Raw genomic sequence first — 25438 nt, forward strand, 5'->3', positions numbered from 1 at the left:
GCTGACTCCCTATTGGTTGAATAACCTGAACAGTGGTGGTGATGAAGACGAAGCGATGGTGCCATCGTGTGGCCACAGTGGTCTTTACATGCAAACAGCAGGCCTGGGTATCGGCCCTCAACACTGCACTAGTACTGTATGAAGTATGTCAGCAGCATAGAGCAGCACTCAGAATTGATTAAAGCCTAAATTTTTACCAGTTTTAGGCCGTTTACTTCAGACGAGTTCTTGTACAGCTGCTGATATTAAGACATTTAAAACATAAGAACTTTGGCTGCTTTTGTTATAAGATTTTTTTATATATATATATTTCAGAATCAGAGATGCAGGTATTGTATCCACACTAGTATTTCAAAAATACCTGGCACTACTGAGGAGAGAAGGAAAACTTAACAGGTCCAACATCAAGGTATCTCTTTAACTGAATGTTTTTGAAGCCGGCGATGAAACAGATCGCAGGACATTTAAGGCACATATGTGTAAGAACAGTTTATATAATTTCAGCTAACGAGCAGGACTATAGAAAGGCTTCACTTAACGAGCTATAATGTGAAGACTGAGGAGCTCCAGATAACATCTAGACACTTTATCAGAAAATAACTATTTCTCTACAGAAGTAGAGTACAATTTAAAAATGAAACTACCAAACTACAGTACACTCTAGATGCTAATTTATGAAGTCTTGATGCATAGCATCACCCATAGATAGAACTGATTTTTATTTTAAGTAATATGGATCTTATTCAATATTTCACCTTAACATTGAATAGTGGAGTTAATAGTGTTATGGAGGGTTATGGCAGTGTTTGTAAAAGAGTCACAGTCTCATTCCTCTGTTTCTTTTTTTTAACCATTAAGAGACAGAAATCAACGGAGAAACGAAGAGAAACTGATTTGTGATTGTCATGAGTCTCAGTGTCGTCACTCCTCTGCAAAGTTCAATCGAAGAGAAGATCGAAAACCAGGGAAAAAAAAAACAGGAAATAACAACAAGGAGACAAAAATGGGAAATAAGGAGAAGTTATGAGTTCAAATGTTCTCAAATATGAAGCAAAGAATCACCCCTGCTCCACGTGTTCAGGCGTCAACCTGAGCCGGATCAACCACTGAAGCATCCAGTGTCCAAACCCAACACCAAGCACCATGGTGGATACAACTTTCCACATTCCAAAACCGCCAATCCCGAATTATCCGACAGTTTTCTGATCACAAAATGCTAATATCAACAGAGGGAATAATGCTAAAAACAGTGTGTGTCAGTGTTTGAGGGCCCGGCTATCTTCAGCTCCACTGGGCCAGAACCAGAGAGGTGGGCGGGATCTTTCTCCTCCTGCTCTGGCTTCTGTAATTTGTTGCTTATCTCAGTGTCACATCGCTCTATTTCAACCACCTCCTCCTCCTTCTTTACTTCTTTCTTTACTGCCACTCGTCCCTCTCCTGTCTCTGTCTCGGTCCTCTGGGTTTCAGCCATAGATCCTGGAGGAAGAAATTTCCCAAACCTCGTCCCGTTCAGATCCTCCTCAAATTTTACCTGGAAAGGTGGCAGCCCAAGCAGGAAGGCCCTAATCCTGCTGGGGGAGCTCAGGTCCGCTGGTTCCTCCTGGTTCTTCATCTCCACATCCTGCTCTCCTCCTCCTGCACTTCCCACAGAGCTGGACCGGCCGCCCAGGCTGAAGTCCTCAGCCTGCTCTGTGCAGCCGGGTCTCTGTCTCTTGGATGGCGGCTGATCTGTGCTCCCGTTGATCGTTGCCAGGCTCGGTTCTGGTCCCTCGGTGCTGGGTCTCTTCGCCGTGAAGCGTTTGCTGAGGTTGAGCGGCAGTGCCTGCTCTGGGGGAGGGGTGATAGGAGAGCAGGGGGGCTTGGTGCTGAGGTCCTGGGACAGAGCCTCAGACAGTCGGCGGGTGAAGGTCTGGAACTGAGACGAGCCCAGACGAGTCCTCATCAGCTGGCACACCTGAACGCTGCAGTCCAGGTTCAAAGGCAGGACCCGGAGAGGGGGCAGAGGAGGCCGGTTCCTAACGTCCCGACTGCCTCCTCTCTGGGCTGCCTCGTCCACAGTACAGCCGGAGCAGCGGTTGTGCTGCTGGTGGAGCATGTGGGGCTGAGGCTGAAGCTGGTCCCCGCTGGGATGAGACGCATCCGGGCTTCCAACTTTGGGCTGAAGGGTGTAGATGGTTGGATGGTGTTGGGTTGGGTCCTGAGGCGTCAGGGCTGGGCTCTCCGGGCCTCTCTGGAGGCTTATGCGGTTCCTGAAGACATCCAGAGGACAGACGCCTTTGATGGGGCTAAAACCGCCCAGAGATCCTCCGACAAAGTGGCGAGGCAGAGTGGAGAGGAGCACACCTGGAGCAGGAGCCACAGTCTCCGCTCTGTCCGGCCTCAGCTCCTTTGGTTTGGGCTGGAAGGGGAGGAAGGGGGCGGTCATGGGGGAGAGGTCTGGGGTGAGGGGCATGTTGACAGGAAGGACAGCTGGCTGGACGGGCTGCAGGATAGAAAGAGAGAGGAAGAAAACGGCGGTCATGGATAGCACTTACTAATATTTATTTATCTTTCTTTTTTTTCTTTTAAAAAGCTTCAAAATACATCTCAGATCTTTTTCTTTAAAGCAGAATGTAGATGATACTTAAATTTGTTCTTATTGTCAATAATTTTACCTTAAAACTTATTAACAGGTTAAACAGGATGGAGGGGAGGATGAAGCACAGATGAAGTATCACTTTAATTACTATAAAATGTGTGTGTTTTTTCTACAGTACAGTGGAGTTTGAGAGGTTACCCTGTGTGTGCTGCTGGGGGTGGGACCGCCTCCAACTCTGACAGGAAGCAGAGGACTCTGCTGCTGAGACTCGACCGCTGCTTTGGCTTTTGCCTGCTGCTGAGCCAGCAGCTTCGCCTGAGCGATCAGCGTGGCCTTGTTGCGAGTGCCCGGCGGCCGGCCTCGGCCTCTCTTCACCACCACGGTGCCGTTAGGGTTCACGATCTGCTCAGAGAGACAGAGATAAGCGGTCATACATGGTGTCTTTAAGCCTATGCTGGATTTATTCACATCTTTTGGAAGGTGGATGATTTATTTGTGTATTTATTCTTTTGCTGCTGTTGCACTTTCTTATATTTATTGTATTCTCTACATGTTACTTTTTGCTTTGTATTTTAATGTGAAGCATGTTCACTTTACCAGCAATAAAATGTGCTACATCAATAAAATTCCCTGGTCTTGCTTCTACATCTGTGGCAAAATTCACAAAGTTGTGCAGACCACCACCTCTAATTTTACTGGATTTTTTGACTTGTGGACGAGCCAATCAGATTTTTATCAAACTCGGCACCAAAATATGTTTTTAAAAAAACCTTATTACATCATTATTCCAAATCCTTACAGAGTCAATAAACTTAAGAGGCACCTCTAGGCTTAGCTGAACTGTTTACCAGTAGAATATCTGCAGGTTTCATCAGGATTATTTTAGTATCTGGAGCATTTCTTAAAGGTATATAGAGATATTTCAAGAAATATCACAGTTTCCTGAATCACCCCGAGTCATAATGTCAAAAGGATAATGTCATGATGTTTATTTAATACCAGAAATGAAGGGCGAAAGCTGGCAGGACGATGATGATTTATGTATGAAAACTTAAAATAAAAAGGTTAAAAATTGGCACATTGGCAGCAAAAGAAAAGAAACAACAGGAGGTAAATCAAGTGTGAATGTGCAGCAAAGAGTAGCATGTCACCGCATGATAAAAAATAAGATTAATTACTGTTTACAGTTGTTCTGTCACTTACAGTACGAGAAGGAGCAGCAGGGGTTGTCATCTTCTTGTCCTTGGCTTTGAGTCCCGGTTTTCTGCCTCTCTGAAGTGGTTTCCTTCCTCTTATCCCTCTGGGTTTCGGTGGCATGGGGGATTCTGGGACTTTAAATTCTGCTCCTCCTGCTCTGAGGTGCTCTTCATAGGGAAGCATCAGTCTGAGAAACACACACACACATGCACACAGGTACAGGATGCTAAGTGTGTGTACTCTTACATAAGAACCTTTTTTTTAAGCCTGAGTGATTTATTTATATTTCAGGATGTTTTGGAAGGGGGGAGTCAGATTTTCAGTCTGACCTCTCGTAGTGTCTCCTGGTGCAGGTAGCAGCACTGGTGCTGCCGGGGCATCCTCCCAGCTCATTATAAACCACTTTCCAGAGACGGTCCAATGTCACCTGTGACACAAACAAACGTGAAGGTGATCAGCTTTGAACTCCTGAAATCCTGCAGAAAAAAAAAATGGTGTGTGTGCAGCCTGGGTAGGACTGTCATGTTTTATTTGACAAATGTGCTATCATTCAAACATGAGGGTTACGGTTAGAGGTTAATCATCAGCTAAATTGAAAATTTGTGGTGTTGAAATGTGAGCATGGCTTGTACTCCAGTGTTCTGCATACGGATTTTAACACTTCTATCATCTCAAGTTCTCCAGTTCATTTCTTATTTCAGCTACAATCATAATACAACATAACATACAAGTTTTGGCAGGTTTTTGTTTGTTTACTGAAAAAAACCCCCATAGAAGTACTGCATAAACACAATTATCACAGTATAAAGTAAAACACTCTGACTTCATGAGGTCGAAACAACTTTCTGTGGCTGACAGGTGGAAGGGCAATAAAGCAGAAACCAGCACATCCTGTTAGTGTACTCTGCACTCCTGTGGTCTGAAAGACGCACAGTGCCTGGTACTCAAAAAAAAAAAAAAGTTAAGTTTGATATCAGGGTTCCTGCACATTCTTAAATATCCAATTCAAGGACATTCCAGGCCCTCAAATTCAAGGACCCAACACAGCATAGTTTGAGACATGGATCTAGGTTAATTACTATTATAGCTCTGAGAACTGAAGCTGACAACAATTAAAAAGAGACAGAAGCTGGACTCTGCTGCGTTACAGTGAGGTTATGATATCAAAAGGACTTTAATTTTGATTCTTGCACAAAACATATACTATTTATGTCTGTTTTCAAAAACCAGAGAGGCCTTTAATTTTTTCCCTCAAATTCACACACTTTCAAAAATTTCAACGACCCGTGGGCGCCATGACGTCCAGACACTGATATACGGCAGAACTGATTGTCACACAATAAAAAAGACTATCAGTAAGTACAAAGACATTAAAGTGCAAGTAATATTAATAAGTAGAGTGCATTAAAATAAAGTGCCCTAACTTGTGTTAAGTTGTGCATTTGTTCATTAAAAAAGGTAAAAACCTCTAAATGTGAATAAAACATGCCACAGCAAGAACACTGCAGCCGAGCAGCATCACCTCCTCTGCTGCTTGTTCCACTGCACAGTCATACAAACAAGTTTATACAAATACACAAACTAGCTAGACGTTGGAGAGCATCGCAATTTTATGTGTCAAAGTTCAATCTGATTAGAATCCTGTGCCAAGTGAGTGAGGCGGGGTTGATTCACTACCAGCAGACGAATTCGTCTCCCTCTGTTCTCCACTGAAATGAATGAGGAGTTAGGTCAAGTGTGACCACAGCTGGAATGTATCTTAGGATTTATGCTGCATGGGTTGAATTTAAATTAATCTGAATGAAATACGTGTTGGTTGGAATTTGAATAATACAGTGTGTCATTAGGGGTGTAACACCGTGCTGTATAATACAGTATTGTTCAGTGCAAGGCTCAGTTCAGCACAGAGGGTGAAATGAACAGACCTTTTGTTGTGAATCAGTGCAGCACTGAGCTGAATCTGTACCGCCTGTTTCTGTCCCGTCTGCCTGTTTACATTCATTGTAAAGCTGCTCTTGTTGTGTGTTTATTTACTGTAAACGGCTCAGAAATGACCGATTGTTTCAGGCACAGCTCTCAACAGACAAATGTCATTTCATACAGTTACAGTTGCAGTTCATTAAAAGGTAGCACCGATTTGTCTGTACTGAAAATAGTCATGACTTTGTTGTGTTCATCTTGTGACTTCTTCAGAGAAATCTGGAGTGCTACCATTGTAGTTTTAAAGGCTTAGTTCAACATTTTCAGAAATATGCATATTTGTTTCTGGCGAACAGTTGGATGTAAGTGGAGGAAATGTAAAGGCCCAGACACACCAAACTGACATTAAAAGACTTAAGGCCCATTTATGCTCAGCGTTAAATATGGATCCAGATACGGACGGAGCCTTCTGTCCGTGCTCTGCGTTCATTTCGTCCGTATTTCTGCACGTTTCCATAAAGCTTACGGATACGGGCCAAACGGAGCAGTACCACCGGAAAACGCCAGGGCAGTGTTGCTGTCGCTACCTGATAAGTAGCTCTAGTGAGACACGAAGAAGAAATAACAATTCAGTTTCTCTCATCGGCAGTACTAGAGAAAAGAATTCTCCGTCCTCCAGTCGCGATGTATTTAACGGCCTCACCGACCACCGCCTCCTACAACGCTGCCTCTGTTTTTGTCTTTAAGCAAGAGGTACATTATCAATATCTCCTCCACAGTCGCCATGTTTGTTTTTGAGTTTGTTGTTGTCATAAACTTTTGACGCTGGGCTGCCCCCTGGTGGATATATTGGTTAACATCCATGCCAATGTAAAGGGCACATGGAAGTATGTGGGCAGTGACGGTAACATCGTTTGAAACAGACGTATACATTTTCGTACGCAAAGGGAGCATAAATGGGCCTTTAGTGGTGACGAGGGTTGGCTGTCGCATCATCTCACGTCACCTGTGTTTCAGTCAAAAAGCCGCTCTTGAACACACCGCAAAGACTACAGCTGACGGTGAACTAGCATGTGCATTCTGTGCCTGCGCCACAGAAAATAACTCTCCATACCAACTGTAAAAATGACGGTGTGGATTCAAGATGCTAGTTAGCACATTAACAACAAATCCCAGTGTTGAAAGGAAAGAATATTTACTGTGCCCTGGCGAACAATTACACGAACAACTGCAAAACATTTCTGCTTAAGAGCTCAATACCTTAAGAAACAAGCTTACCCAATATAAAAACTTTGTTTTGATCCCACCCCCTCTTGACTTAAGCCGTTTCTTTACTTCCCTCAGTTTTGTTTCTCTTCTCATGCGGTGAGCTGAACTGCCCATCAAAAATTCTCTCACCGACGGGTACGTACGCTTATGTAAAGTATTAAAAGAAAAAAAAAATGGCTGACTGTTTTCGCCTGCTTCTATGCTTTATGCTTAACTAGAACAGTTGCTGGTAGTAGCTTAATATTTGGTATAAACGTTTAAGAGTGGTTTCCTGGTAGAGCATGCACCTCATGTACGAAAGTTGTGTCCTTGCCGTAGCGACTGCGGGTTTGATTCCAACCCATGGCCCTTTGCTGCACGTCCTCCACCCCTCTCTCCCCCTTTCATGCTAAAGCTGTCCTATCAAATAAAGGCAAAAGCCCCAAAAATACCTTAAAGAGCGGCTTCAATTGTCTCACGCGACTCTCCACAAGACAACCCCGACATGACAATCTGTTCCTCTACATAGAAGGTTAAATGTGCTGAGTGAAGTGAAGTAACTTGAAGTGACTCACCTTCTTGTAGCCTCCGAGCCGCTTAACCACAGAGTACATGAGGAAGAGATCAACTGAGGAAAGAGAGGGCGGACATGTTCAAACTCAGCAGCACAGCAAGTGGAAACAGACGAGAAATGCAAATGTGAAACAGAGCAGATAAAAGCTGAAATAAAAACGCTCAATTTGATTGAGCAAATATGTTGTGATGAAACACGTTGAGTACTTTGAATGTGCAGGATTTTATTCTCTCCTGGTTATAAAGATACAGATGAAACGGACCCTCCTCCTGTGCTTTTTAATGTTTTCATTTGACTGCCGCTTTAATTATGATGAACCTTATCACATATTAACATGCCACAGAAGCTTCTGGCAGCCCCACAATTAATATCTTTTAGTTTCTCATAACTTTATTTAAAATACTATTAATTAAGATCCCAATGTTTCCTTAAATATAAAGTTAAATTACCTCTTCACTCAGATATAATACTTCAGAAAAACATTACATTTCTAACTGAAAACCTTTTACACTTTATGGTATTATTAAGCATAAAGCATGTTCACATTGTTATATTTAAACTAAACATTTTTAATTGATGGTGAAGCCATAAAAATAAGCATGCTGAACTTAAAATTTGACTAAATACATCTGAAAAGCAGCTAAGTGATAAGAATATAAATGTAATGCTGTGAAAAGGAGAGCTGAGAATATTGAGGTTCAAATGACGACAAATAATAGGCGACCATTTTATCATTCATGACCTCAGAGTAGAATTGAAACGTGGCGATATGATCAGATTGTATTGCAAAATGTTATCTAAATTAAAGATTTTAATAAAGTAAAGAAAATAAAAGAATGTGGTCAGCTGTTTCTTGTTTCTGCTGCCTCCAAATGGACAAAAAAAAAATCTGTTATTGCAGGTTAGTTAAACTTTCTGTACTCTGTGAACTCTGACAGAGCATTCGATAGCAGAAGTAAAACATAAAGCCTGAACACACAGTCACAAGTGTGATCATGAAACCAGTCGAGCAGGAGTTCTGAGCTGCAGCCATCTGTGTCCTGACACAAAGCTGTTTTTAACAGCTGTTGTTTCCAGGTTATGGTCTTTATATTGTGCTTAATGGCAGTTTGTGTCAGGTTTCACCGTTTTATTTTGCTCGTTTGTTACCTTGTGATATTAAGTGATTGAGTTTTAGGTTGTTGGTCTGCAACTGACAGCAGCTGATTGTTACACTGATTCTCGTGAACAGCATTTTTAATCTCAGCAGCACAATTCTGGTTAAATAAGGTAAAAAGAAATGTCTTCTGACAGATCTAGCCAGAGGCATCATGGGAATTAAATCTGTGAACTTTCATTTCTCAAATGTCAAGAGCACACTGATTCACCTTTAAAGAACGTAAGACAGAAGGACAGACAGACAGACAGAAAGAAAGAACAAATAGAAAAGAAAGAAATACATAAAGGTCAGAAGGAGAGAAAGGAAAAAAAAAGAGAAGGGTGGAGGCTCACTCTTCTTGAAGCCCAGGTTGGGGACTTTGTGGATGGGTGAGCCGAGGCGTTCCATGTAGGCAAAGAGCTGATCCAGGAACAGCTGCTCTTCAGGGTGGGGGAGCCAGCTGCCCTCACAGCCCACCTCCACGCTGCCCATCACGTTCTCCTGAGAGGGAGACATCAAGCGTTACGACAGAGACAACAAGGCAAGGAAAGGTTTAAAATCACTGTAGTCGCGTTGTTAAGTCAAAACCCTGTGAAATGTCTCAGTCTGTCAGTAAGGAGGTACTGACCACTGTTCCTTTGTTAATACAGTAATTATAGATTTCCTTTGCCATCTTACATACTTACAAAACAGTCTAAAGTCATGCCTGTGGTCGTGACACAGATAAAGATATAAGATAAATGCTAACATCAACATGCTAACATGCTGATGTTTAACAAGTTTTACTGTGTTTAGTTTCCTCTGTTAACATGCTAACATTTGCCACTTATCACTAGAGTGCAGCAGAGGCTGACTTTATTGTGTATTTAAATGTTGTTCTGATGCATTTCTTTGCCTCTGTCTAAAAGGCGCTCTACAAATAAACGTTTAGTGGTACTCAACATGTTTTTGTTGCAATTACAAGAGTTAACACCAGTGACTCAAAGACATGTTATTAGCAGTTTTACGGTTGTTGTTGTTGTTGTTATATCTGGGAGGTTTGTTTGACGCTCTCTAAATGTAATGTCTAAAAATGGTCCTCGGCTGATCAGATCCAGTTTGGTGTTCAACTGAGGCTGTCAGTTTAAAAGGTTAACCACGCTGGGCCTCCAGGAAAAACAATTCTACTCCCCACTTTGAACAGAGCAGCTTCAAATAACCTGGTAGCAGGTGCATTTAATCTCAGCATTATATAAACTGTTTCACACACACTTAAATAAACACAGAAGATACAGCAGTCAAATTTACATAGACACCTGGAGCAGGTTACACCAACGATATGGAGCTCCATATATCATGTGAAAGGAGAGAAAAGTAAACAAACTTGGCTGTGGCTTACAACTCATGGACAGACGTGTGTTGTTAGCAGCGGCATGGAACGCCAAGTTACAAGTGAGCTTAAGAACAGGCATAAGCCCTGTTGGTAAAAACAACCCGTGATTCAGTGAACAAACCTTCATCTTCTCAATCCAGGACTCTGATTGGCTGGAGTTAGGGGAGTCTTTGCCGTCTCGGCCTCTCCTCTTGCGAGGTCGCCCTCGAAGACTGAGAGACGGACATCCTACAGAACAACAAAAAACAATAACATGTATAAAGAAAAAGGAGAGGTAACAAGCTCCATTTCAGAGAGCTACAAATGTCTAATAAGTCAGTTGGTTTGAGTAGTATGGAGACCAGAAAGGCGCTATACGAGTGCAGGTCCATTTACCAGCAGAGGCTGCAGCTACACACTCCTTATGTTGAAATGTAAGATGATGAAATGTGTAAAGATACAAATTCTGTCCAAAGACTCTTACTCACTACTAACACAATGTTAAAAAGGTAACATGATGGAGTCGGCATGAATACAGTAAACATCTATATACAGTATGAAACATGTTATGTGTCATATTATCTGAACTGTCAAATACGAGAATTCAGGTTCACAGACACAATGAAAAACAAAATATAGAAACGTCACAAAAACAGATTAGAAATACATTAACTTGTCAACTAACTTTTGTTTATGGTCATTTTAAGGTCGACTGCTGTTCTCCATTTTGGCAAAAACAGAAACAGTTGTATTTATGAGGTCCTAACTACACAATGAAATATAATTATTACTACAAGTCATATGTGACCTAGAAGTCAGAAACTTTTTAGACTTATGAAACATATGTCTTCATGCCTTTTCATCTGCAAATAACTACAGAAGCGTATTGAATTCACTTGACAAATAAAAAAAATCTGTTTTATTGAGTAGTTTTTTCTGTTTTTCGTGGTAATTTTTTTCCTGTTTTCGGGGTAATTTTTTTCCTGTTTTTTGGGGTAATTTTTTCTGTTTTTCTGAGTATTTTTTTTTCTGACTTAAGAGAGCAATAGAGTCATATAGTTGGTAAGGTGCCTGCGTAAAGTCGACAAACTAATGATAACACCATCTATATGACTTAAAGACAAGAGTATCTCCCAGTGTCTCAAACCCAAGACAAAGTAATACTGGATTAAACTAAACAAGCGGGTCATGTTTGCTTCCATTATATCGAGCTCTCAAGAAAGGAATGAAAGCGTCTGTTGTTCTGTTGCTCTCTTAACTCAGAAAAAAATACTCAGAAAAACAGAAAAATTACTCAATAAAACAGATTTTTTTTTTTTTTAATTTGTCAAGTGAATGCAATACGCTTCTGTAAATAACAACTCAGTGCCTACTAAACTTGTTAGCATTTGGATTGTTTATTTAATAAATATTACTCTCTAAAGTTGTGTTAAAACAAATAATAATAATTAATTGTCAGACACAGCACTTAGAGACAGGTTAACCTGGTATTGGATGGTGGCAAATAACAAAGCTGACTTCCGTTTGTCACCTGTGCATCTACTATCTTACTAATCGCCATAAAAAAGAGGGTTATTTATTATCATAATGGAGTACCTTCCTCTATGATCCAGTATGGGTCATGCTTTGGTCTCCCCCTACCCACTGAAAACACTGAAACACTCACTGAACTGCCAGGAGAAACTGGCGCTGCTCTCCAGCGTCGGGTGGTTGAAGGTGTCTCTGCAGTACATCAGCCGGGTGTTGGGCAGCACCTTGACACCTCCCAGGGCCAGCAGGTGGGGATCCTGCAGCCCCGGCCCCCTCGCTCTGTCCTGGATGCGCCTCTGCAGGGAGCGAAAGCGGCAGTACTGCGGGTAGCTGAGCACTTTGATGCCATGACAGTTTGGCAGGTCATCTAAAAAGGAAAAGACACAAGACAGACATGAAACACCCTTCTGTGAAAAATAACATTACCATGTGTCCACCCATTACATTTTCACCACACAATTGTTGTCGCCAAAAGAGTTCACAAAAATTATATTATCGCTAAACTAATAACAATGCTCTCAGTCAACCTCATCTTTAACATAGCTTATTGCACTTTTAATCTCATTTTTTGCAAAAGTTGGCAAACGAATTCCACTCAATATATGAGTGTAGGGAGATGGAGAGAGAGAGTCTGTAACCAAAAAGAAAAAATGTGGAGAGGGAGGCAATGTGAGCTCGGAAGAGGCACTGGATTTTTTACATGATATTATCATGTGTTTATTATCAATATGATACCAAGATTTCATTTTTAAATATCATGGTTGTCGCCGAAATCAATACCAGTATACTGTGACACCTTTTATTCAAACACCCTAGGTTATGATAACACACTGCTGCACATGTATACACATCACTTTGCCATACTTCCTTACTAAAATAATATGAGCAGCTGATCCCAGAGCTCTGCAGATGAACTGATTTTATTTATTAGTCTATATTTGTCAGACTCTGTCAGACCTCAAGGGTTTATTATGCAAGATTGTCTGTTACTGTTTGCGAACACATTTGCCATTGAAAGTTCAAGTAAAAGCAAAAGCCAACCCCAGATTCACTCATTTGGCGTTTCACCTTGCTATATTTGCATCTTTTCAGTGCTTTGTCTCTGTGTCTTTAGATGCCTGTTGCTTAGGTGGTCTGGCACCTGCCCCAACCTCACCTGAGCACTGTGGGGGTAGATGCCCTTAAATGTCCCGAACACAAAAAATTAGATAAAACATAAAAATAAAAGGCAGAGAGCAGGGTCATCAGTGATGATTGAAAGAGATTACTTGTGTATCAGTTTACACTTTTTTTTAACCCTGCATAGTGAATCTTTAAAGCTGTGTGTTACATTATAAAATTGGTCAGATTTTAATCAAATGTAGGCGCAAAGTAATCACAAGCAGCAAATGCCAACTACACACACACACACACTCTCACTTCCTGCTGTAGAAAAGAAAACTGAAAGAGAAAACATCATAGCAAACTCTTCCATGTTGCTGGAAAACATGAAGTGGACTGCTTTGTTGCATTATTGTCATAAGCTGCTATGGACTGTTTTTTAAAAATGTCTCTGCTGATGGGTTTGAGAATGCTACAACAACAGCAGGATGGATTAACACAAAAGATTAGCAACCTTACATTTGACACCATTTCACTTCTTGTTTTAATGTTTTAACACAACACTGTAGCTTCCTAGTGGCCCTTATTTACCTCAGCAGCAGAAAACAATTGGCTCAACATTCCCTCCGTGTAGACCTGTTGTTACAGTCAGCGTAACGTACATCTCCACTGCATTAATTCCAGTATAAAAACAGAGTTTTACTTTTTAATAGTAATACTTTCAATGGCCCTTAAGTTACCGTCAATCAAACTTGACACTTACTGCTAAGACATTTGGCAGAGACGACAGACTGTACTAAAGAAGTGGACCTAGCCTCCAGGTCTGAAAACTGAAGCCAATGCAGAGGTGTCTTAAACCTGAACTCTTTCTAACGGCCAGCAGGAGGCGACTCCACTGACTACAAAAAGAAGTCTGACTGTACACAATTCTATGAAGAAATGAGCAGACTTCTCACTTGATTTATTACCTCAATAAACATTTTCCTTCTGAGTGTGTGGCCTCAGTCGGTAGTTTTAGGTTTTCTTCAACACAGCATGATGTTCATTTTGTAAATCCTGGTTCCATTTTGAGTAAAACAGCAGCAAAGCAGGGTATGACTTAGCGCGTGGCTAAATTGTGACTGACTAGTCACTACCACGGAGATGTCCCGGGGTGATCAGCCAGAATCACCTCTCGTTCATTCACAGCGCAAGCCTCTCATCCAAATATGGTTACTTCTGGCTCCAAAATAAAACAAGATGGCAACAGCCAAAATGCCAAGTTTGAGGCTTCAAACGGGAGCTCATAAACCAATGGCTAGCTACAGTCTATGGTCGAGAGGCTCAAGGGACATAATCCCGCCCTTTTTAGATAGGCTTTTATTGTGAAACATCTATGGGAAGTGTTAGGTGTCTTTCATGGTAGCCTAACAACATAATAGAATTATTACAATTAATTAAACTGTTGACAATGTTGGAGAACTGGTGCCATATATATATATATATATATATATATATGTGTGTGTGTGTAGTTTCCATTTAGCCAATCACTCTGGGCTCTTAGGGCGTGTTTGATTGGTGGGTTTCACCGTTTCTTACTCTTAGTTTTGTCTTTGACCGGCTCGCTGCTCTTGTCATTGCCGCTGTTGCCGTCGCTGCTCTGGAGGGGTTTGTGGAGGCCGTTGATCCCGCTGGGTGGCAGCTTGGTGCTACTCCAATCTGCCGGCTCTGCACACGCCCATCGCACCAGATCCTCCACCCGCACCACCATCTTCCTGGACACCGCCAGAACCTCATCCTGAAACACACAGAGGGGTTTGTTCCATCATTAGACTTCAATTTATTCAGAGGGCTCTGGATTTGTATTTTTTTTGTCCGCTAGCATGTTAAAGTTGCATTAAAAAGAAAATAAATTAACAGAATAAAAAAGAAAAACAAGAAAGTATTTTTTTAAATAATGAATATATAAACTGTATCATGTGTTAATAATGTAAGTTAAGGGTAAAGACTGAAAATATTTGGTAGGTTTAGTTAAATTAATTTTATTATGCACATATTTTTTTATATATTATTTTTGCTTTAAAATCCCTTTAAACTTTATCACTTTACTGCCAAGCCTCTATAATACAGACGAGCGAAGAAAGAGGTTGATGAAAGAAAAATGAGTCCCCCAATTCAAATGCTGTGTCTGTGTGTCCTACTACTCTTACTACTATATATATGTTTAGTATGCAAGGAAAAGATTTGGTATGTCCCATTGCACAGCATGTCAAATGCAGTATGCCAAAAATACCAGGATGTTCTACTGCACCCAGTCGCATTTTGCAGCGTCAAAGCCAGCATGTTTTTCTGGCTAGTCTGGCCCACAATCCTCTCTACAGTGAGAGAGTCGTCACATCAAGTGAGCTGCAAGACACTTGACAGCTCATTAGCAGCTTACAAAAGCCATAATGACTTTATTCAATCGATCAGTCAATCTACAATGTTTGCAGTTATAACGTAAAAGTTAAAACTGTTTTGCCTCCGTCTCTGGCGAGCTTTGTGGCTGGCATTTTCTTTAATCTCCAAGGTAACATTAACTGATCATGTTAAGATCTGCTGCGTTCCAAATCGCAATTTTCTTCTTACTTTCTCACCTTATATTTTCCCGCTACAGACTGTGACGGATATATGAGCAACAGGGGTCAAAGTTAAAGGCGTAATCTTATGACAAAGTAGTATGCATACTCCATTGTACGTGGGATTTGGAATTCAGTATGTGTGTTTTTTCGCTCCTCAGTCTATAAACAGGCTAATCTGACAGGAGGACTTGCAAACACTACTCAAGGCTGTAAAAGAGCATCTCTCTGCACAGCTTCAGGTAAAAATGATTTTTTTAAAAAAATGCCATTTTTAGTGGGTTACTTTTATTTACAGTGAATATTCTTCTATCAAATACTAATCAAAGGTAAAACTTTGATGTGCAAAGTACAAAGTCTTTTTGTACTGCACCACACATCAAGGTCAAGTTATTTACCTTGATGACAAGTTAAAGGCGTGCCAGTCACAAACCACAGTGTGTTGCCTGCAGCAGACACTCAACACAGCTCCAAAATGGCTACTCAGAGATCAGTAAATAGACTGATGTGTGAAAGTACAAACAGGAACTCAGGAGTGAAACTAAACTCAAAACCACAGAGATGCTACAAAAGTAGAGAGAGATAAAAACAGACAGACTTTTAAAAGACAGCTTTCTCTCAAGGAAACTACATATGATTTAAAAATACAGAGGTTCACATAGAATTTCCATTTTTATTTATGTATTTATTGACTTATCCATGACATTTATGACTATTATGGGATAACTGCACACAGTGCTTCAGTTGAAACAAATTTTCCTTTCATTTTTCTTTTCTTCAACCAACATCCCTCCCCGCCTCCCACCCATTCCTTTCTGCCCCTACCTCGAAAATCCCTAAGAAATACAAGTTCATCACACAATGACAAAAAGAACAAAAAGAAAACAATAAAAACAAAATGGATAAATAAAGAAAAGACAGGATAAAGTGGGAGAAGGTCTTGTAAATAATAGTGCATGAGAGTGAATAGTAATATTGTATGATTACATAATATTCCTCTCCGGTATAAGAGGGAGTGTTTGAAGGCTGTTAAAATAAGCTATCAAGCCCCTGAGAGCACATTTTATCTTCAAGTTTAAGAAAAACTATCAGGTCCTTAAGCCAGACAGAAGATGATGGGGGATTAGGGGACTTCCATTCTAGCAAAATTCTGCAGTGAGCTAATAGAGATGCATTTGCCACTAAATCAGCCTGTCCTACAGTCAGAGTACTGAGGTCCTTTAAAACACCAAACAGTGCTGTGAGGGTTCAGTGCCGCAAATTCCATTTGTAAAATTTATGACAAGGATCCAAAAACAGAAGCCCAGAAGCTTTTGTTTTGGGACAACAACAGAACATATGAGCAAGGTCTGCAGGTGTGTTGTTACAGCGGTCACATCTATTGTCAACACTCGGGCAGATCTCTGCAAGTCTTGTCTTCCTAAAGTGGGTAGGGTGCAGGACCTTGAATTGTATAAGCCCGAGGCAAGCACAGGATGACGACGAATATATCCTCTTGATGGCTGCATCCCAGAAATCCTCTGCAAGTTCTGATCCCAATTCAGCTTCCCAAGATAGTTTTGTTTAAAAAAAGAGTATGTGTGTCCATGTCATGAGATGTTTGTGTGTTTGTGAAATAATGCCCTTTTAGTTTGGCAGGATCGCCAGACATTTGTCCCAGGGTAATTTAGGGGGTGCATGTGGAAAGGATGGGGATTGAGCTTGAACAAAGTGTCTAACTTGAAAGACTGGAAAAGGTCACGTCCAGATAGAAAGTGTTTGTCTTTAGCTTCTGAAAGCTAATAAAATCAAGGGGTTCATAGAAGTCTCTTTCTTTCCCATATAAGGAAAGCACAGTCTGTTACAGAGGGAAGGAACAAATGATAATTTGATAGTCCAGATGTGGTTTTGAAAATAAAGTGCTGCCAAAACTGAGAGCAAATTAAAGGGTAGGGAGTACTATTGGGTTGGACGTGTGCTGAGATAGGGGTAGAGGTAGAGACGAATGTATTTAAGCCGGATGTGATGCTGATCACCAAGACATGGCCTCCAACAGATGCTAATTAGTCTGGGGCACATACATCCAAAATGTTAATCTCTGTACATTAGCTGCCCAACGGTAATACAAAAACATTAGGCAGGGCCAGCCCACCTTGAGACTGATCCCTCTGGAGAACTGCTCTGCCAATCCTAGGGACCGTACTGCCACGTATAAAGCCTTTATCAAAAGGCCGAAAATATTATTTGGGTATGAAGAGGGGAAGACGCTCAAAGAAATTTAGGCATATTTATTTTATTTATGGTGACAATGATAGCAAGGAGAGGTACTAAAGTTTTCACTCATTTCTAAAGTGTATCTTAAATTAAGGTTTTGATATTCATCAGTGTGTCTCTGGGAAAATGGTTTGTAACGCTGCACGGATGAAATTTATTGCTATCACAAATCTCTTCTCCCGTGAGTAAGACAAGAAAATTTAGTTTTGGCTTGTAAGCAAATAAAAGAAAAAGACAATCCATACACATGTGAAGTGGTTAGACGTGGGGCAGAAGCATTTTACAGTTACATCTGAAGTTAAATGAAACTTCTGAATACTGTGTGCGGTTTTTAATTTTTGTTTTTATCATTGTTGTTCTACAAAACACTTTTAAAAAAGCACCACTTTGCTCTAGTCATGCTCCACCTGCTCAACTATCACTTCACCTTTACATGCTTATGAATGAGCGTGAACAAACAGAGCTGAACATGTGCCAACTCTCTAGAAAGAATAAAATAAAAAGTCTTCATTGGTTTGCTGGTGAAGTCTCGACATTTACGTGAGAACACAAAAAGAGCCCGGAGACTGAAAGAGATAAGGCTGAACCTGCTCAAATAAAGCATTACTATAAAAAGTAAATAGCTGTGTGGTTGAGAAACGACAGAAAAGGAGCTTGAAATAAAACTTGGAGTCACTTTTGCCACCCTTTTTAAATAAAGAGCTTTGATTGTCAAGATTTTTCACAGTTGACTGCACAAAAAACTTCTCAGATGGTGAATTTAGTCTTTGATAGTTCATTAAAACCCCAGTAAGTATTTGCCTTCCAGTGATGATTACATAATTCTCACAATTTAACTGTCCACCTGAGTAAAAATCCACCTGACGAGTTGATGCTCTGCTTTTAAAATGTCATTTGTCTTCATTTATTTTGTATTTCTCATACAATCCATCTGTTATTATAATTAACATGCACAGAGTAAATCTTAATTTTAGATTAGACTAGCCAGCAGTATGAGTGATGTAAAAATTATCTTCACGTCAACCAATTAAAACATTTAAGTACTGCTTATACAATGCATCAGTAGCAATGATCTAATAATATTACACTGATAGAGGCCATTTTGAGTGTTTTCACTTTTAATACTTAAAGTACATTTTGTTATAATATCTCTATATGCAGGGAACATTTTGGAAATGTGTAACTTTTACTTGTAATGGAGTATCTTTATAGTGTTGCAGTGCTACTTTAACTTCAGTTAATTATTTGAATACTTCCTCCATGACTGCATGTGATGCAACATTTAAAAACAAAACAGAAATCCATGTTGGACTCATTATCATTTCAAACAGCTGTAAATAATTTGCAGTTGTAATGCAGGTTTTCTCTCCTGCTGGGTCCGCCTTTCCTCCTTGCCATTTGCATTGAGTCTTTTTTTTTTGTTTAAAATGTAATCTGAGCTCAAGCATAAACCAAAATAAGACAATGGGGGGTATTTACTAAGGATTAAGGATCTAAACAGTCAAACGGCATGTGTCCTTATTTGCTAAAGAGCCACACCAAAGTTAAACTGCACTACAACAAATTTAAAGTGGCTTAGTTAGTATTTTAAGACATTTCAAAACACAAAAGCAGAAATTAAACATCAATGTCACCATTCTGTTTGCCTCTGTAACCTCCTGCTGCACATTTTCCTCACTTAATGGACCATAGTAGCTTCAATCAAGTGTGATATGACTGAAGCAGACAATTAGAAACGTAAGGCGGCAGTGGCGGAAAGTAAATTTAGTCAAGTAAAATTTTGGTGTATTTGTGCTTCAGTTGGGCATTTTTATATTCTGCAACTCTACACTTCTTATCCACTACAACTGGGGGAAATGCTGTATTTTTTACTCCACTCCATTTATTTGATAACTTTAGCTCCTTTGCAGATTCAAAACAATAATACAAAGTACAACCAACAACTAAATTATGATGTACACAGTTCAAAGTTATTCATTGTCAAATGAACAACAAATGCAAGACCAATGCGATCTAAATATGCATATAAAAATAAAAATAATGATAAACACAAGTAAAAATAAAACGAGAATCTAGGTTTAAGGATTTAAGGATGTAAAGTACAGAAAGTGAAAATGAAAAATAAAACATAACAAACATTACATATGAAACAAAGTGATATAAATCAGTAGTTGTATGAATAGACAAAATTAAGGATAGACCGATACATCGGCCGGCCGATATATCGGGCCAATATTTGAGTTTTTTACTTGTATCGGCATCGGCCGATACACGCGTGGGTTCGCGGATTTATTTTTCCCTGTCATTTTTTTTCTTTTGAAAGTATGTGGTTAAGTTGAACAAAGCTGTTGAATCCTACTGTGTACAGTAGTTGTTGTTTTATTTATGCTTCAGCTTAAATATTTGTTTATTTTATAAACACATTACTGGAAGATTTAAGAGCACTGAACTCTTTTTTTTATTTGAATGTATAATAATATTCTACCTGTTCTACCTCAACTTTCCATCTTGTTTTAGTATTTTTTACTGTTCAATAAATGTTTCTTATTTTAAACTTGAGACCTGTAGTATTTGTTATCATTGTTTCATTTTTTTGATGTCAATTGAGGGAGCAGTATCAGCCCCAAATATCAGCTCAAGAAAATCGGCAGTCCATAATCAGTCATCGGCTAAGGGTGATGGAAAAAAATCGGTATCGGCATTGGCCCTAAAAAATCCATATCGGTCTATCCCTAGACAAAATGTAGCAAGAATGAAATATAGTAAAATGTATATGCATAACAAAAGTGTAAATAAAATAAATATGTATAGGCAGAGGTGCAAACAGTTAGGCTTAAAGAAAGGTAAAGTGCATTATTATAGATTAAGATAAAACTACTGATCCCAGGGGGCAAATGCACAAGCTAGCCGGCAGATAAAGTGTACAAAGTAATAAAAAAAAATTAGCCCCACTTTTACCATCTTGAACATTAAAGTGACATTAATGAGTCAATAACAGGCGTCATAAACATTACTCTGAAATGAGACATTCTGTATAATAATATACTTTTAATTTTGATACTAATACTTATGTACTTAACTTGTATTATTTTTGAATGAATGACTTTTACTTGTGACAGAGTATTTCTAATACTTCTCCACCAATGCAGGGTTAGAGTGTTTATGGCAAGAACCTGGTCTAAGAAGTTCAAATGTTTTACTGGTCATTCAAAGTCTGATCTTTTTTGTTGAGCTAAACAAGGTTAGTCTATATAATTAACATTTCCTCAAAGTCTTTTTCATAATGAATGAGTTCTAAATTTGTCTTTAAACAGCTCTGTATCAGATCTTATGTACTGGCACTTTATGCAAACCAAATTAACTGCAGCTCATTAACGTATGTGGTCTAACGTGGAGCTGGAGCTGCTCTAATGTCTCCTTCCGTTCCAGTTTGTCGGCTGTGATCCTGTTCAGTCCTCGAGGCAGAGACAGCAGAGCCCAACCCCCCAAAAAACCTACACTTCCTTTGGGCCGCAGCCAGGTGGGAGCTCCTCACATTCCTGCTCCTAGCAGCCAGGTGTGAGCTCATTAACACCGCAAAAGGCCGAGGAGTTTTTAAACTAAATGGCTCTGCAGGAGTCATGAATAAACATTTTTTTTAAGCTCATATTTTAACTCTAAAATTCCCTGACTGTCACTTTCACTATTACCCTCTTAAACTCTTGATTTTGCAAACCCCTTTTAGACATGTGCCTCATTGCGTAAATATTATTCATAAGACTTTAGGCATGAAACCAACCTGTAAAACTCGCATAAAATTACTTTCATGCAAAAGTCATGATGGTAACCGCACTGAAGACCTTTTCATTCACAGGGTAAGTAACGCTACTGGTTTCATCTATCTGTTAAAGTGACAGTGTTTTGTTGTTGAGACAGGGGTGTATTTTATAACCATGTTCCTTTCAGCAATTTCCCTCAGGATAAATAAAAAAGAAATAAATAAATGGAGTTGTATCTTCCCTTTTGACTTCATTCAGACATGACAGCACATTTGCAAAATGAAACAATGCTTGGTCGACATTCGGTATCTGGTGCGTAAAAGGGAGGTATTAAGTATTTTCAGCTCTCTCACAAGCTGCATTGGTACTTTACTTTGAAACTTTTTTCGTCCTTGAATATCATGATATGAGACTCAATATACTTACTTGACTTACTTGTTGTAGTTAGAGTTACCTTAAGACTTAAGAATTTAGATGTTGTAATATCATATCTTTTCCTGGATATAAAGGCTGCATTACAATAAAGTGATGTCATTTTGTGAACTACACTGTTCTAGCTGTTATTTGCCTTTACCCACTTAGTCATTATATCCACACTACTGATGATTACTTTACTAAAATCTCGAAACACCAATAGTTAACCCGACAATATCTTTGCAATATTGACAGATATTGTCTCCATATCACTCAGCCCTTCTTTAAGCCTCCATTAATGACTGTCGTGAGGGATGATCATTTCTTTGAGCATAAGAGATATCATTAATTGAAGCACTCGCAGTGAGGCAAACGAGAAGTGTGTTTAATGTCTGTCTGTGTATCTAATGTGCTGTGGTCGCCTTTACATTAATCTGACGTCTTACGGTCCAGAGTTTGCCTTCAAATTTGGTTTAAGGAATGTAAATCACCATTACTTGAAAGACAGTCTAAACTGCTAAGATGGGTTGCTTTTGACCCCGAATTCAAACCTGCTAGGATTGACGGGAGGTTTAAACACTGGTATAGAAGGGGAATCACTTCTTACTGCTCAGTTTCATCGAAGGGAGAATTTGATAGTTTTCAGAAAATTTCGGATACATATGGGTTAGAAAAACTGGATTTTTTTTAGGTATCTTCAAACCAGGACTTATTTTAATGATGAGATAAAACCAACAGAGGAATGTGAGACTAACTTAATTGACATATTTATTGACATGTACAAAAATAAGGACAATAAGAAACTTGTTTCAACACTGTACTCCCATATTCGATCTAATAAGAAACACTCAACAGATAAGGTTAGATTAAAATGGGAGAAAGAATCTGGAACTATCATCACAGAGGAAGAATGGTTGAACATGTGCTCTGTGCAGTCAACTTCCACTAGTTCTGGTCTTTGGAGAGATTTTTGCTGGCAGAATCTGGTCAGGTATTTCATAACTCCTAAGTTAAAAAGTGTGCAGACAGGGGAGACGGTCAGAGGTCTATGTTGGAGGAACTGTGGAGAACAGCTAGCAGACCATTTTCATATATTTTGGTGCTGCCCAGCTATTCAGCCATACTGGCAAGAGATTATACGAGTAATACAAAATATTTTTGGTGACGAAATTTACTGCTCTTTCTCTACAATCTATTTGGGCAATATTGCACCCCATTTACTGAGGCAAGACAAATATCTTTTAAAAATATTATTAGCAGCCAGCAAGAAAGCTGTAACCCGAAAATGGTTGCAGGCGACACCTCCAACAGAGACAGACTGGATAGATATTGTGACTAATATTCAAAATATGGAAAGGATGACCTTTTCGCTAAGTCTACGGATGGATAAGTATTTGAAATACTGGGAAAAATGGATTATGTTTGTGACCACAAGAGATGATAACTGAGCCATTAATCTATGAACTGACTTGTATCTCCATCAGTATAATGTATGTATGAATGTGTAGGTGACCAAATGTTTGTTCTATGGTTTGTTTTTATTTTCTATGCTGTATGTTGTGTTTGTTCTTTCTATAAAAATAAAGTACAAAAAAAAAAAATAATCTGATGTCTTACAGTTCAGACTTGAAGTGTTACAGAAACGTTACAGGTCTGATCTGGTGAGATCACGGTTGTGACTTTTGTGTCAAAGTGCTTATTCAGAAGCCAGTTAGCTTAGCTTAGCATGAAAACTGAAACAAGGGGAAACAGCTAACCTGGCTATCCTCCTACCAACACTTCTAAAGGTCATAAATTAACACGTGATTTCTTGTTTGTTGAATTCATACAAAAGTCAAAGTAAATCTGAAAAGTTTTCAGACACACATTATGTTACAGATGATAGGTTGTGTTTCTCTTGTGATTGACAATTTATGAATACACGCCTGTTTTATGTATGTTAAAACTATTTGATCCTAAAGATAAAGAGGGCGGCTTTCAGACAACACCCACGAACACAAATCAGACAACTTTTATTTTTAGAAATAAATTCTTCTGTGAAAGACACTGGAAAATGATTCCTGTAAAAATAACTTCCAGAAGGCTCATTTTTCCACAAGGAAAATTTAAACCTCCTTATAGAGACTTCAACAGTGGAATATTGCAGTTCAAAATGTGGAAAATTTGGTTTCAGACAAGTCATTATCAAGGATTTACATTTGGGTAATACATTAGTCTCGATCCCAAAGGGGATTTTTCATGTGAGGGCTGAGCTGCAGCCTGCATGTGAACTGTGCTAATCAAAAACACTCAGCAGCAGCAGACGCATACACATCTGATACTTCTTACTCTAGTCATGTGAAATCACTGTTTATTTTTCTTGTCTTCAAAGTAATTGAACAGATTTTAAATTAAGCAGATCATTAAATAACATCAGGCCACAGAGAGCTGATATAAAGACATTAATGAGACATGTTAGCATGAGGAAATGATCAGGTTGAGACACTTTCTGATCAACAAATAGGGACTCTGACTGAGCCTGTAAAGGTTCTGAGCCAAAGATGTTTGGATAAAAAAAGGAGGCGGTGTTGCTGTGACGAGGTTATTAATAGATGTTTTTAAAGCATTCCCCAGATTATATCTCGGAGACGTTCCCTCCCATTACGAGTGCACAGGAATTACAGACAGCACTGTTATATTTCATGCTTCAAGTTGTATGTAGTACAAAATACGTATAATGTCGGCAGTATCCTAATTCTTAACATTATTTATATGATGATGATGTAGTTTTATGAGTTTAGATAAGATACGATGGCTTCAATCCCCAGAGGGAAATTTACAAGCTAAACAGAGAAATGTTTGTTATTGAGCCCACCCTCATTGATATAAACAAACAAAACACAAACTACATCCTCCAAAATGATTCTATAAACAAAAATTATAACTTCTATGAAAGGAAGATTTATTGCAGCACTACTGTATTAGACTGCAGTGGTTTTAGCTAGGTATACCTAATAAACTGGCAGTATATGTGTTTATAATTATCAGTAACTACATCTGCTTTATTATGTCTTCTGTAAGTTATATCCTGTGGTGGATTTGGCCTTATATAGAAGTTTTTATGTTTGGATTTTTTGGTGTAGTTGAGTAAAAATGTCATCTTTAATTTATATTAAACAAAAATAAATTAAATCAAGAGTTTAGGGAAAAAAAACAAACACTGTACTACAGATGTATTGATGTGAATGAGTGGAGGAATAAACAAGTGACTGAAATATCATCACATGTAAAGATGAACGCCTCATTGGTAATTCATGTCTGGAAGACGAGCCAGACACCCCTTGAACTTTGACTCACCTCTCCGTGCTCACTGGTCCGGCCCTTTGGTGTGTCCTCAGGCAGGAAGTAGAGTCTGGCGCTGGCCAGCAGGTGGCGCCGTGTCTGGTCCTCCCACAGTAAGGTCACCTGCACATGAAGAGGAAGAGAGCAACGCCATTTAAACACAGATGTCTGGAAGGCTTTGGAAAGTGATGAACATGCCTGGAGTTTTCAAACAGCCTTTTATGAGAATCTAAATTTATTTAAGTTCAGGAGTACTTTCAACATCCTGTAACCTTCAGACTAGTAAAACAGATCTGATTTAGTTAAAAGATGCACAGTACTTATTTATCTTACTTTGAGATGTTTATATAAAAGACAAAGTTGTTTTCCCCTGGAAAACCTAAGAGAAACAGCTTTATCTAAATATATTTTGCATTTTTCTTTAATTAACAATTACATGACTATCAAAATTGTTCATT

At 39.3% G+C, this 25438-nt stretch overlaps 1 protein-coding gene across 1 annotated transcript in view; it reads right to left on the minus strand.

The window, feature by feature from the left end:
• Positions 1-474: 474 nt before the first annotated feature.
• Positions 475-25438, minus strand: part of zgc:77151 (uncharacterized protein LOC337153 homolog) — a 46747-nt gene continuing 21783 nt past the window's right edge. The window contains exons 3-12 of the mRNA XM_049591364.1: positions 24996-25103; positions 14216-14414; positions 11673-11903; positions 10149-10255; positions 9009-9156; positions 7519-7571; positions 4105-4202; positions 3782-3962; positions 2777-2980; positions 475-2482 (exon numbers count right to left, since the gene is read on the minus strand). Coding sequence (XP_049447321.1) covers positions 1241-2482; positions 2777-2980; positions 3782-3962; positions 4105-4202; positions 7519-7571; positions 9009-9156; positions 10149-10255; positions 11673-11903; positions 14216-14414; positions 24996-25103 — 2571 coding nt within the window. The 3' untranslated portion in view covers positions 475-1240. The remainder of the gene's footprint in view (positions 2483-2776; positions 2981-3781; positions 3963-4104; positions 4203-7518; positions 7572-9008; positions 9157-10148; positions 10256-11672; positions 11904-14215; positions 14415-24995; positions 25104-25438) is intronic.

The sequence above is a fragment of the Epinephelus fuscoguttatus genome, linkage group LG12, assembly GCF_011397635.1.
Source record: "Epinephelus fuscoguttatus linkage group LG12, E.fuscoguttatus.final_Chr_v1".
Taxonomy (NCBI): Eukaryota; Metazoa; Chordata; class Actinopteri; order Perciformes; family Serranidae; genus Epinephelus; species Epinephelus fuscoguttatus.